This window comes from Schistocerca serialis, chromosome 3, assembly GCF_023864345.2.
Source record: "Schistocerca serialis cubense isolate TAMUIC-IGC-003099 chromosome 3, iqSchSeri2.2, whole genome shotgun sequence".
In the NCBI taxonomy this organism is placed as follows: domain Eukaryota; kingdom Metazoa; phylum Arthropoda; class Insecta; order Orthoptera; family Acrididae; genus Schistocerca; species Schistocerca serialis.
The window spans coordinates 946,109,264-946,123,750 of NC_064640.1; the positions used below are offsets into that span (position 1 = coordinate 946,109,264).

At 37.6% G+C, this 14,487-nt stretch overlaps 1 protein-coding gene across 1 annotated transcript in view; it reads right to left on the minus strand.

Moving 5' to 3' along the window:
* Positions 1 to 3,228: 3,228 nt before the first annotated feature.
* Positions 3,229 to 14,487, minus strand: part of LOC126471334 (structural maintenance of chromosomes protein 4-like) — a 153,142-nt gene continuing 141,883 nt past the window's right edge. The window contains exons 11-12 of the mRNA XM_050099455.1: positions 7,218 to 7,362; positions 3,229 to 3,303 (exon numbers count right to left, since the gene is read on the minus strand). Coding sequence (XP_049955412.1) covers positions 3,229 to 3,303; positions 7,218 to 7,362 — 220 coding nt within the window. The remainder of the gene's footprint in view (positions 3,304 to 7,217; positions 7,363 to 14,487) is intronic.

The following is a 14,487-nucleotide window of genomic DNA, read 5'->3' on the forward strand; positions in this document are numbered from 1 at the left end:
TCGTATCGCTCTCAGCCTCGAGATGGTTGCTTGCCGGCTGAGTTGCTTCATGGTCGCCCTCATCGCACCTTGATGTCTTTGCTACATCTGCCGCATCAGGTTCCCGTGCAGCGACAGACACCTGCTTTTGTCCCAGGCGACGTTGTATACTATCGCCACTATCAAGGTTCACGGCGTTGGCTTGAAGGGCGCATCCTTTGCTGCCTAGGCCGCGCTTTGTATCTGGTTTTGGGGGCCTCTGGTGAGTGAGGTGCCTCGGCATCTCAATCAGCTGCGCCTCTGTCATCGCACGGGTTCTGCCGCTCCCCATCTGCTTTCAGTGACGGTGCCGTCCGGTCAGAGCCCTGGGGACCCATCTACTGGCTCGCCTCAGCCCCAGGTGTTACCGACGCTGCCTTCCATATTGCCCCATGGCGACGCGCCACCGCCTGTTCTCCTGCCAGCGATGCCTGCAGTGGACGCTTCGCTGCAGCCGCAGGGCGCCTCCCTGGGTCATGCACCGCCAATCGCTTCCCGTGACCAGTTGTCCTCCGACATGGAACTCTTGCCCGCTCTGGACCACATGGCGTCTTCGCCCGTCAGGTGCCCCTGCTCGATGAAGGTCGACCCTTCGGCCCCTCCTGTCTCTCTAAGGGTGCATACACCGCATATTGGTGTGCACCCTGGACTATTTTTTCAGGCGTTTCCTAGCTCCCCTCCGACCGAATGGCAGGGTGCAGGTGGCACAGCCTCACCTGTTGTTAGGCTTCCCACCTAGTCGCATACGTCAACATGGGGTCCTCCCCACGGCAGTCGGAAGCCTTATAACAGAACCGTACACCGATTTGCTGGGGAGGAATGTGGTGTCACCGCCAGACACCACACTTGCTAGGTGGTAGCCTTTAAATCGGCCACAGTCCAGTAGTATACGTCGGACCCCTGTGTCGCCACTGTCAGTGATTGCAGACCGAGTGCCGCCACACGGCAGGTCTAGAGAGACATCCTAGCACTCGCCCCAGTTGTACAGCCAACTTTGCTAGCGATGGTTCACTGACGAATTACGCTCTCATTTGCCGAGACGATAGTTAGCATAGCCTTCAGCTACATCATTTGCTACGACTTAGCAAGGCGCCATTATCAATTGCTATTTATTTTGTGATGCATGTACCGTCAGACCGATGTTCACCAATTATGCATTAAAGTTAAGTATTCCAGAAGCTCCGTACTTTTTTTTTACTAGACTCAACTCCTTTAACTGTTCCAGACCTCACGCCAGCCTGCGTGGGCTTAAACGCATGCCTTACGGCTACCCGTCATTGTGAATTGGCTGTCTTGCCAGTCCACAACAAAGTCAAGATCACTACATAAGAAATGGATTTTCAATGACATGTTGCAACCAAGTTTTTCATAAGATGACAAGTTATCTGCAATATCCTTGTAATTTATTGCTCATTTGTTCCCTAAGAACTGTAAGTAGACTATCCTAAAACATTCTCATGTATGCTACTCATCACCCTGTGTGATTCCATCAGAAGTGTGGTCTCCAAAAACTCTCCAATCTGTGGGCCTACGAAGATGCCCTCCTTTACTCTGGCATCACTTATGGTAATTTTTGCCTTAAGTACTTAAATGTGTCGCAATTTAGTTAATTTCCTTAACATAGTTTTTTGTAGGACCCAACTTGGTGTGCAAGGGCGGGAGCAGAATCTTTTTATGGTCTACTAGAGGTTCACTCAATGTTCTTCATACCTGGTTGAAGAGATTTTCTGGTGGGCCATTCATATTTACTGTAATGAGATGCACAAGCTTGGCTATCCCATTCACAGAGGAAGCAGCTATATTTCGTATACCCTAACTGCATACCTAATAGCAGTGCAATCACTTTCAAGTCACCATTAATCTGTCATTGAGATTTGTTATACCTAATGGCTTCTAGTAAAATTTTCATCTTTTGATATGAATCTTTCATTTGCACACTATGCCCAACTGGAATAGAAGGAAGCTCCTTATCAATATGTAAAAGCACTGCTTTTAAGCTCAACTTTGACGAATCAATAAAGATTCTCTCCTCATCAGGGTTGTAATTAATTCTGAGAGCCTTCATTAGAGCATTTATGACTACACATGCCACAAGATTATCTTGTATGTTAAATAAAGGAGTGAATTGTTGCTCTATTCTGCAGTAGAATGAAACATTTCCGTTGCTTCCCAGAAACTTGCACTGCTACAATCTTGATTCTAAAATCTCAGCCTTAGCTTTGGAGAGCTTCAACTTTCTAATGAGATCACTTAACTCATTTTGAGACAATTTTTTTGGATCATCAGTTGATGATATATTAGGAAGAAACTATGGATCTTCTGATGTACATGGTTCAAGATGATGTAGTTGGCTGAAGAGCCAACACCGTGTTACTAGGGGAGGCCGAAATGCACGAGTTTTAGCTCACGCAGGCTGGCGTGAGAAGGGAAGAACTATACTGATGTGAGGTCTGGAACATGACAAGGAATTAGAATTCAGAAAGTGGATGTAATTAGTGTCATACTTAACTTTAATCCATTAATGATGAACGTAGCTCTTGACGGTATAAGATTCACAATATTGTCTATAGTAACTGAATATGGCACCTTGCTAGGTCGTAGCAAATGATGTAGCTGAAGGCTATGCTAAACTATCGTCTCGGCAAATGAGAGCGTAGGTAGTCAGTGAACCATCGCTAGCAAAGTCGGCTGTACAACTGGTGTGAGTGCTAGCGAGTGTGTCTAGACTATACCTGCCGTGTGGCGGCACTCGGTCTGCAATCACTGATAGGGGCGACACGCGGGTCTGACGTATACTAACAGACCGCAACTGATTTAACGGCTACCACCTAGCAAGTGTGGTGTCTGGCAGTGACACCACACAAGACATTCAGAATCTCCATGAGATGGAATGTTTGGATAGATCACTGTCCACTTCTTCTTAGATATTCCCTTCTTGATGGGAGGAACCATACAAAAGTAGCAGTCACTGACATGGTCAGTTGTCTCACGCCAGATCATGGGCACTGCAAACGGGCATTGAACATCCTTTCCCATGCATCCAATTCCTGAGGTTGCTGCCCCAAGTGTTGGCGATCACATGTGCAGCCCAGGGTTTATCCTGACCACCTATTTTGCACCCAAAACAACAACTAAGCTTTTTTAATCAGTGGAGCTATTTGCTGCTTTTGTGAAGCAAATGTCACTTCTCCACCCATACAGCAAAATGTGTCACCACTGTTGACACAAACTCATGGCATTTTTGTTCATTTCAATAGCAGTCAACTTTAACAACTGGTGGTTAATCTGGAAACAAATGTGCAAAAATATTTACATGCATTAATAAAGTCACTGAAGTTGAAGAGGAGGGAGACAAAAAGCTTACTAAAATTGGTATCAAAATGTTTGTATCTAAAATATTGCACACAAGTAAGGCCAGGGACAATAATATAATCGATTGTTACTAGTTATTATGACTTTGACAAACCATTATAATATTTGATTTTTAACTTAACATAAAAATCCATATATAATTATCTCACCATAAATATTTGGGATCAGCATATTAGAATTGATAGGAATTGGCTATTATCACTCAATTTACATTTTCATTGTTACACAGTGTTCTTGCTTTTGCAAGACGAGTGGTATCATACTCAAAACTGAAGACAATTCAGATTTTTTTGATATTTACCAAAATCAGGATCTGTGATTCAGAATTTCCCCAAAGATATTGAAAATAATTTTGAAGAGGAACTCAGCCAATTCATTGAACTTTTTAACACTGACTTACCTGAGTATCATTCATGAATTATGGCTGTTTCACCTCACAGATGATTATTATTTTGGCTCCGCTTTCCTAATGCGAAAATTGTGGTGAAGATCTGTCTCACTATTATGGAAGAATTCAGAACAAAATAAAGGTAACTATGGGACAAAAAGGCTCAACTACTTGTCTGTGATGAGTACCGAGCCAGGGATTCTAAAGAGAATTGGTATCTCAAGAACACTGAGTTTTTATTGCTAGTTCCAGTTGATGCATTGTTTGAATGAAACTAAAATCTGCTGAGTGTAAGTGGTGTTTGTACTACCGTATATACTCATTTAATCAAATACATACTAGTAGACAAAAGACAATATGTATTTGTTTGGTATACATTTCAGTATGTGTCTCAGAAAGAGAATGATCTTATTTGTATGCTTCTGTTAACATTTGCACATCAAAAGTTTTTGTCTTATTTTGGAAACTGGAACTGGCTCTAATGTCAGTTCAACAGGTGGTGGAGTGCCATGCAGCAAGTTTTATGTTTGTCTGGAAGACACAAATGTTGTCTGTCTTATTACTTTCATTTTGTGCTAACACACACTAGTAACTTTAAAAATATTTCAGAAAATAACTAATAATGTTAATAAAAGTATGTGAAAAATACAAACTGCTACAGAAACTATAACATTCAGGAAACAAAGTTTATCTGGGTTCAAGTGACGCACTGATGTATCACTGTCTCCAGCACATGATTACAAGGATCTGGGATTTGTGCACATTTAATAATCAACACTGCAATGGTTCCTTTTGTTGTTTAGCATGCTAAAGGTTGTCATGTCTGATCCCTCAGTGCCCTACCAAGTGACAGATGTTTATTTTACTACACAAGTATTGCAGAGTGGTCAGCAGAAGACATTTAAAATATTCTGGTTGTGTATATTTCAATACATTGTCCTTTATAAAACACATGCAGTGTCATTAAATAATTTCAAGAAACTAGTTCACATCCATGGAACAGGAATTCTGTATTCTAATTTGGGAAAATTTAGTCCCATTTCTTTTGGGCATATATTCAACAACCTACCTTTTCACTTTACATTCAAAGTCTCTGTTTCAGACCTTCCTCTTGACTCAGAACCATAAGGCTACAATAAATTCCGGGGTGATAAGGCTCCATGTTGCGAACTTTGATGAAATCACATGAGCTAGGCTTGTCTTCAAGTACCATCTTGAAGCGTACAGAACAGGCATCATTCATGCCTGTGTGTTCCACAGTCTGTAGTGGGATAAACTCTGTTCCCTCAATGGCTACTGGAATAGCCTTTTCAGCATGAAAGAAACAAGATTAGGATTTAATTCCCCACTGATGAGGATGTCATTAAAGACTGAATGTTTACTGAGACCTAGGAGCACACACACTGAGTGTATGAAGATATCCTCCCATGCCTTTGGACCATTTTCCTAAGGTGTACCACTATTCAACATATGTTTGAACTGACGGTTATTAACAAAGCCACACCCTCATGTGTCTGCTTTCTCCTGACAAGGGACACAGCAAGCTCTGCTAGAGGGAAAGTGTGTGCAGTGACACAGTTTCAGTGCAAGTGTGAGACAGCACCGCAGACTTACTGGTTAAGGGAATGACTGTAGTACTTCAAGTATGCTTTAGTGCTTGTCTTCCTGTACAGGGCCCCTAGACCTACTACTGACTCACCACTCACAGCATAGTTTATGAGTAGTAGTAGGAACTGCATTTCCTGGAAAGAAGACAGTACCTGCAGGTGAGAATAGTACTTCACACGTCTTTTTTATTTCTAGTAAGCGACTCTTAGCCATTCACTTGACATATATTCAGTGTTTCTTCTAATCACTTAACAATAAGGATGATTTCTAGCTGCCTAAAAACAGCAACACAGTTACCTTTTGCCTGATAACATCCACAGCAGAGCTGCATTGCAGCTGGTGCAATATTTTTCTGATCACTAAACAAATAACTTTAATTTAACCTCACTGATTCTCTTCTGGACCAAAAATTATAAGTGCACTTTTAAGAACTGCACCAAAAATGGTGAAGGAATGTTTATGTCAATATAAGAGAAAACCTGATATAAAATTAAGTGCTTCCTTGAAGCTACATGTGTGATATTTATTTTGTAGAAGCTACATGTGTGATTTATTTTGTAGAAGTTATACCCAGTAACAGACTTGTGTGACAAATTTGACAACAGAAGAAATATATGAGAAACAGAGAATACATACAGTACTGTTGTGGGAAGAAACTAACTGTAACATAATATGACAATTATTTTATGTGCAGAACACAGTTTTACACAGGGCAGCCCATTTTGTCAGAACTACATCATGACTGCAAAGTAATAAACACTTCAGAAGAAACTGGCCTTTGAGCAGAAAAATGTGGATATGCACTAATCACTTAAGTAACTTCACTACAATTAAATGGATATAATTTTTGAAACAAGATATTACTGCCAAAATTTATAGGTGTTGCAACTGTAGATCATTAAATTTTATTTGCTACAAAATATGTTGTGCATGAGAAAGTCATGAAAATTCTGAAAAATACCAGTATACACTTGATCACGTAAATATACTTTTAAATGAGGGGGAATACTTGTTGCAAAGAAACTACTACAGAGAAAATTTGTAGTAAGCACAAATTTAATTTATAACTGACAATATAAAACTAATTTGATGAGACACCTGTATATATTTGTAAATATCCAGTACATAACAACACACACACACACACACACACACACACACACACACACACACACACACACACACACACACACATATACATATACATATACATATACATATACATATACATATACATATACATATACATATATATATATATATATATATATATATATTTTGATACAATCACTAAACAATGATTGGAAAACAAAACAAACAAACAAGTTTGGTTTGTATATGAAGTATTGGAATCTAGGATTTTGAAATAATTTTATGTGACACACCTGCATACAAAGAAAAACTTGGAAGTCAGCTTATGTGTGTCAATAAATATCCAAAATTCACAGAATTTGCAGTTGGCTGAATTTGCTAGAATTTCTGCACTAGTGAACATTTTAGTGTCAGTTTATCCCACACCAAACAACAAAAAAATGTCTGCTATTGGCAGATGATAATCTTTTCATCACATCACATTCAATAAACTCCATTTTCTACAATATAACTAGGTGAAGAACACTGATTTTCACTGTATAATCATACAAGAGACTTAAACTATCAGTAGCAAAAAGCTCAAGACAAAAGATTACAGTCATGTGGATAGAGAAATTTATAGATGCAAGAAAATGTAGAGGATAAGTAAAACAACATCAGGCTAACAGTGACATCTATAGGCATTAAACTGTACTCTGATCCGATTGCAGACCAGGGTTCAAAATGTTTCATTACTTACTGTTACTTTGTTCAGCTCACTATTTATATCCTTTACAAGGTTCAGGAGGTAACTATTCTGGTTCTTATACACATTTATCACATTTTCTAAGTGTACTATTTCTGTGTTAATTTCTTCTATTTTCTTGTTACTCTTCATAATATTCCTAAAATGAAAAAATTTATCTCATGTATGTATTATACATAAACATGAAAATAGACGAAATCTGTTTTTATGAGCTGTAACACTCTGCTCCAAGTAACAAACAGTTTAATGTTCTAATCACAGCACATTAACCAAAATTAAGCAAACTTTTGTACAATCCATTAAAATGTTTCCCTCCTTTTGAAAGATTCTTCATGTAAAGCACTGCAGATAGTAATTACAGAGTAACTCAAAGCCTCTCTCATTCATACTGAGAAAATGAGCATTGGGGCATAGACAGTAATTCTGCATTGTTGCCCTGGGTGTTTGCTTCTACCTTCCTCTGACCTATTATGAAGTATCAAGTGCGTATCTGTTATATGAGGCTGACTGTAAAAAGTCTAGTTTTGTGCTTGAGTTGTTATGGTTGAAGGGAAGGTAGAGGTGAAACCTAGAGGCAGTACTTAGCATAACATCCCCATGTGACACATAAATCACATGCCCTCACTCCATGCGGCAGTGCAGGGAGGTTTCAAATTTAGCCCAAGGCATTTAGATAAAGTCTTGTGATCAGGAATTGTATGCCACCATTTCTCTTTCACTTGCCAGCCAAATACTAGGAACAAAAATTTCTTCCAACACTGTAATTTGAACCAGCTACCTCCAACTTGAATACTATGATACAGGTAGGTGTTATCAATCTCAGCTAGGAAGGCAGGTATGTAATAACTAAAGATTCATCATTATCAGCTGATGTAAATGAAATGAAGTAGTCTCATTAGAAGTCACAGCTTATTTTCCACAGTCTCTTTTTAAAGTAACTTATAACTGTAATTTTTCAAATAAGAATTGGCTGATAGACTTTTTTCCAACGATACTCAAGAATAGGTTCACCAGCACTTTTACACAGGAATTTTGAATTGAATGTGGTTAAAATGCTTAAAATTGCATTTCAAAAGATAAAATATGAAACAGAAATCTGATCACTTCTGCTGCACTCATTTATTTTCACTCACACTTTGTCATAGAAGCATAAAATATGTAATACTCAGTCAACAGTAATTTTGTAACATTCATTGTTAAAATGATCTCCCTGAAAGGAAGTTACATATCACAACTGTATAATTTTTCAGGAAGTAAAAATAATTGTGGTTTTCTTTGGTACTACTTATTTATACATTTTATTATGTATGATCAAGAGATGCAGTATGTATTATAGAACAGCAATGTGTGTTTTGCATATTTTACAATATTTAGAAATTTATATTAATTTTTACACATCTTTCTGTGTAAGAACATTGCATATCCTGTAAAAGTACAGTATATATAAAAAAATATTAATTTTCTATTACAGTGGCAAAAATAATCAAAAGTACTAACATAACATATAATCCAACATACAGAAATAGTACTTACCTACTTACTTGGTTGCCCACACAAACTGTTGTCAGATTATGAATAGGTATTTATTTATTTATTTAACTTACAATCAAAAAGTAACTAGTTATATATAGGACAAGAAACAAAAACGTAGAGAAAAACTTTAACACAGGAAACATAAACTGAACTGTTCAGTCAAAAGGTAAGTTCACATAAAATTCCTTATTTTTTACATCAAGAAATTGACACACATACAGCAAGACCACCATCCCAGCAGACAGACCAAGAAGCTGTTTATTCAACAAAGGATGTACCCACCACACGAGTTCAAAATTCGCTTAGTTCTAATGTCATACACCCATAACTGCACAGAACACTGTTGACACTTGTATTGAGGAGATTACACAGGCATAGGGTTGTTAATTTTAGGCCGATTTTTTCTTTTATTTTTAACAGAGAATGGCGTATGAAAGATTAATTGAGATTATGACTGAGCTCCAGACTCACTGCATTTGGATCATCTGCCCTGATGTTCAACCACACAACTAGTAATTTTCAAGTTAGAGTCAGATATTATAATTACTTCAAGAACATTGACAGCAACAAATACATTTTGGCCCATTTCCTTTGTAATGAAAGGTGTACTTAGACAAGCTTATGATATTTCATACTTCCATTCATAGATAATCATGACATCCATTAATGCAAAAGTATGGTCCCAAGACAGAAAGCTATGCCCAGAAACAACAAACGTAAGATCTACTGCTCTAAAATATCCTATCAGAACAAGGAAGTTTTACAAAAGTATCATTGTCTAGTTGTTTTTGTGCCCAAACCAGTGGTCTAACCAAGCAAATTATTCTAGTGTACAATTTTTATGTTATAATGACATACAACGTTCTTATATGTAACACTTTTGATGTAGTTTTTCAGGCACATCTTTACCAGCAGTACAAATATAAGATTTTCCACTGTACCTCCTACTTTTCATTACATTCTGCTTCCAATTTAATGGATCTATTTTCCTTTCTATGCTTTTATTTAATGATAAAATATCCTATGGATTGAAACTTATGTCAACCATGTCTGCTATTTTCATTGACATACTACAATGTTCTTCCAGGATTGTCAACTTTCAGCTACAAATAGCTCAACTTGTAAACAGAAAAAAGACATTTGTTGATACAATAGCATGTCTCATGTGAGGTACCACTTTATTCCAGTGAAAATTCAACTTTGTTAAAAAATATGTTATACATCCTCCTTTGAGGGAGGTCTTCAAATACACATACTATGACCATAAAGTAGTTAAAATAATGTAATAGAGAACTGCAAGTGGCTGATATCTGGGAAAAATGTAGGACGAGCCAGTCGTCTGGATAACACACTAGAATCTTTTACATAATAGACTGTGTAGGACGTGAGATGCTACGCAGAATCTTAAAATCTGTACCAAATTGTTTTCACTGTTTCCTGAAGTAGATGAAAGATCAGCTGGTAAGCCTGTACCAACTGTCAAATGCTGAAGAGCCAAAGAAATTGGTACACTTGCCCTGCCTAACATCATTTAGTGCCCCCATGAGCACACAGAAGTGCCACAACATGACATGGCATGGACTCAACTAATGTCTGAAGTAGTGCTGGAGGGAACTGACACCATGAATCCTGCATGGCTGTCAATAAATGTGTAAGAATATGAGGGGGTGCAGATCTCTTCTGAACAGCATGTTGCAAGGTACCTCAGATATGCTCAATAATGTTCATCATTGAGGAGTTTGGTGGCCAGCAGAAGTGTTTAAACTCAGAAGAACGTTCCTGGAGCCACTCTGTATGTGTGGGGTGTTGCACTGTCCTGCTGGAATTGACCAAGTCCATCAGAATGCACAATTGACATGAATGGAAGCAGGTGACCAGACAGGATGCTTACATACATGTCACTTGTCAGTCATATCTAGACGTATCAAGGGTCCGATATCACTCCATCTGCACATGTCCCACTCCATTACAGAGCCTGCACCAGCTTGAATAGTTCTCTGTTGACATGCAGGTCCCATGGATTCATGAGGTTGTCCCTATACCTGTACATGTTCACCTGCTCGGTACAATTTGAAATGAGACTTGTCTGACTAGGCAACATGTCTCCAGTCATGAACAGTCTAAAAGTCAGTGCTGACTGGCCCAGATGAGGTGTAAAGCCTTATGTCATGCAGTCATCAGGGTACACAAGTGGGCCTACAGTTCCAAAATCTAATATTGATGATGTTTCATTGAATGGTTCTCACACTGACACTTGGTGATGGCCCAGCATTGAAATCTGCAGCAGTTTTCAGAATGATTGTACTTCTGTCATGTTGAATAATTCTCTTCAGTCATTGTTGAACCCATTCTTGCAGCATCTTTTACCAGCTGCAGCAATGTCCAAGAGTTGCTGTTTTACTGGATTCCTGATATTCATGGTGCACCTGTGAAGAGGTCATATGAGAAATTCCCCATTTCATCACTATCTTGGAGATGCTGTGTCCCAATCGTTCATGCATCAACTGTAACACCACATTCAAACTCTCTTAAATCTTGATAGCCAGCCATTGATTTCACAATTCTCTTTTGCAAATAGGTAAGTGAAAACTTACATACTACTCTTTGGTGCAATTCTTGCTGTAAAGCTGTTGCACAGTAGATCAGCTCCTGATGAAATAATTAACAATAATTCACTGTGGCAAATGACAATCATCTTAACCCTCACAAACACAGTCACAGAGTTGAGTGATGCAATAATTTCACAAGAACAAAACTCTGTTTTTCAGGTTGAACAAAAACAGCATAGCTAAATATGATTGAAAAGTAAGATTGGTTGACATTAATTAAGACATTCTGATGACAGAAATTCACTTCGAGTGATCTTGTCGTTACACTATGGAAATCACACTAGATACTTTCTTGTACCCACATGGAGGTGTTAGTAACCTGAGCCAACATAATGTTACATGGTTGAATGCTGGTCACAGAGTCTTACATACATAGTTATTGCTAAAGTTGATTCTGTTGGCAGACTCTGATATGAGCTGATATAATTATGATACATGAGTGCTTGCTGATTGCAAATTTCTTTGATACGTAAGTGTTGCTTGTTCGACAGTGCTCAAATGACTGGTGATAACTGGGGTACAGATGGCTATTTAAAGACAGGTCTAAGAATGTGATGTGATTTTTGAAACTGCTTAATTTTTTAAAATGGGTTACATTAGAATTTGTTATTTTGTACAGACTGTAAGACTTCACTATTACCTGGTTCATTATTAAAAATGTTGAAGGTTAGTAAATCATAAAAGTATGTGGAACCTTATTATGTTTCTGTTGTCTGCAATCTCCTACTTACTGGTATGGCATCAATCTTGAAACTAATCTTTTATTAATATAAATTATTCAAAATTTTAATTAGCATCTTAATTAATGACAGGTGTTGTCTGATTCAGTAAGATATAGCAACAAAAGTACAGCATTGAAGTTCAGACTCTTGTTAGCGTTAAGGCAAAATAGGCTATCAAAATTATAAGGACCTGAATTTTTAATGCCAGTTATATAAGAAGTTAATTAGTTTAAAGTATATTAGAGTATTTTTTCTGAAGGAATGAAAGACTTATTTGTCAATGAATGGTAACAGTATTTCATATTCTGTCTATTAATTCAAAATTCTTCCGCAGTACTTACTATAGTCAGAATTTAAGTTAGCCATAACCTTTAAGTAAATGAGCTTCTATTGAAACTAATTGTCTCATTGGAATCAGGACCATAAATGCGACCAGCTGAACTATAAATTCCTACTTGTGCAGCTGCATTAGATGTAACATGAAAAAAAAAAATTATTCATGGGAATAGAAAACATTACAGTTGGAGGAGTTTCCAACTTCCTATGGTTCAATATAAATAACAATTTGTAGGGATATGAAATGGAATGATCGCATAGGCTCAGCTGTAGGAAAGACAGCCTTGGGTTCATTTGCAAGATATGGGAAAAATGCAGTCAGTCTACAAAGATGACTGCTTACAAACAGCTTCTGTAACATTTTCTTAGAATATTGTTGAGGTGCATGGGACCCATACTAAATAGGACTAACAGGGGATGCTCAATCTATATGAAATAGGACAGCACAAATGGTCACAGGTTTGTTTGACATGTGGGAGGGAGTAATGGAAATGTTGAAAAATGTAAATTGGCAGACTACTGAAGATAGACACAAAGTATTCCACAAATGCCTACATACAAAATTTCAAGAACCATAATTAAATGAAGAATCCTGTTTTAATGGTGCCTACCTTTCCATATATAATTCTAAAACACATAAAAGGAATGAAATGTCTTCTTATTTAATATTCTCAACGTTAAAGAGAAAGTAAAGAAACTAGAAACTGTTTAGAATGGTTAGCATGAACATTACGTTTTCCATGTTATTCATCAATTCAAAACACTTCCTTTCATAGCTTATAGTAAAATTGAAAGAAAATGCATATGAGGCTACAGTTTCACTTAAATGCTCATGTAAAGTTATGGGACTTTACAAGGTATATGCAGTTACTTCACTGCTGAGACACAGGGTTATGCATCAGAAGTAGAAAGAATAACTAGGATTGAAGTAAACTAGCTGTGTCTGGCAAAACAAATGTGACAGCCATGGGATTGCGATTCCTCCTCCTGGATTTTGAAGTGGAAAGAAGAAATTTTAAAGAGACATCAGATAGGGCTCTCTCTCCTATGATGCATGAATTCTTCCCTCAGCAAAAAAAACCACCAGTGTCCAGTTTTGTGCTGTTCAGATGTTAGTGCACTACATTGTAATAGATTATGTTTTATACCAATATACACTGAAATGCCAAAGAAACCTGTGTATGCATGTGTATTCAAATACAGAGATGTTTAAACTGGCAGAATATGGCACTGCAGTCGGCAATGCCTATATAAGGCAACAAGTGTCTGGTGCAGTTGTTAGATTGGTTACTGCTGCTACAATTGCTGGTTATCAAGATTTAAGAGAGATTGAATGTGGTGGTATAGTTGACGCATGAACAATTGGGACACAGCATCTCCAAGATAGTGATGAATTGGGGAATTTCTCATATGACCACTTCACTCTGTTGATCAGAGATATGTGGACAGTAGAAGTGAGTAATTTCTAACTTTAAACACTGTAGGCTACATTACAGGGACTATCCTTTTGTCACTGACAGTTTTCAGACAGTTACAACTAATGAAATAAGAGACACCAGCTATTGAGAGTGCCAAAGATGGAAAAGTTAAATTATGAATCCACTGATTCTGAATCACTGATATTTTAGTCACAGGGTACTAAATTTTTCTGTTTTTTGAAATGAATAATATTAAATTTTTGTACATTTAAAGCAGTGGCCAATCTTTGCACCTAACTGAAATTTTCTCAAAATTTCATTGAGTATTTCTGTAGCTTTTTCAGATAGAAATTGATCATACATAATTACATCATCTGCAAAAAGTCTGTGGTTGTTAATAATATTTTCTGTGAAGTCATTAAAATACAATTTGAACAGCAAAGATCTGATAATACTTCCATGGCACACACATGAATTAACTTTGTAGTTTGTTAATGCCTTTGCATCCAACATACCATGCTGCATCCAGCCTACCAAGTAATCTTCAGTCTATTCACAAGTTTTGTTTGATACCCTGTATAGTTATACTTTGGTTAATAAACATCAGTGTGGGACAGAGTCAGATGCTGTTTGGAAGTCAGGTAGA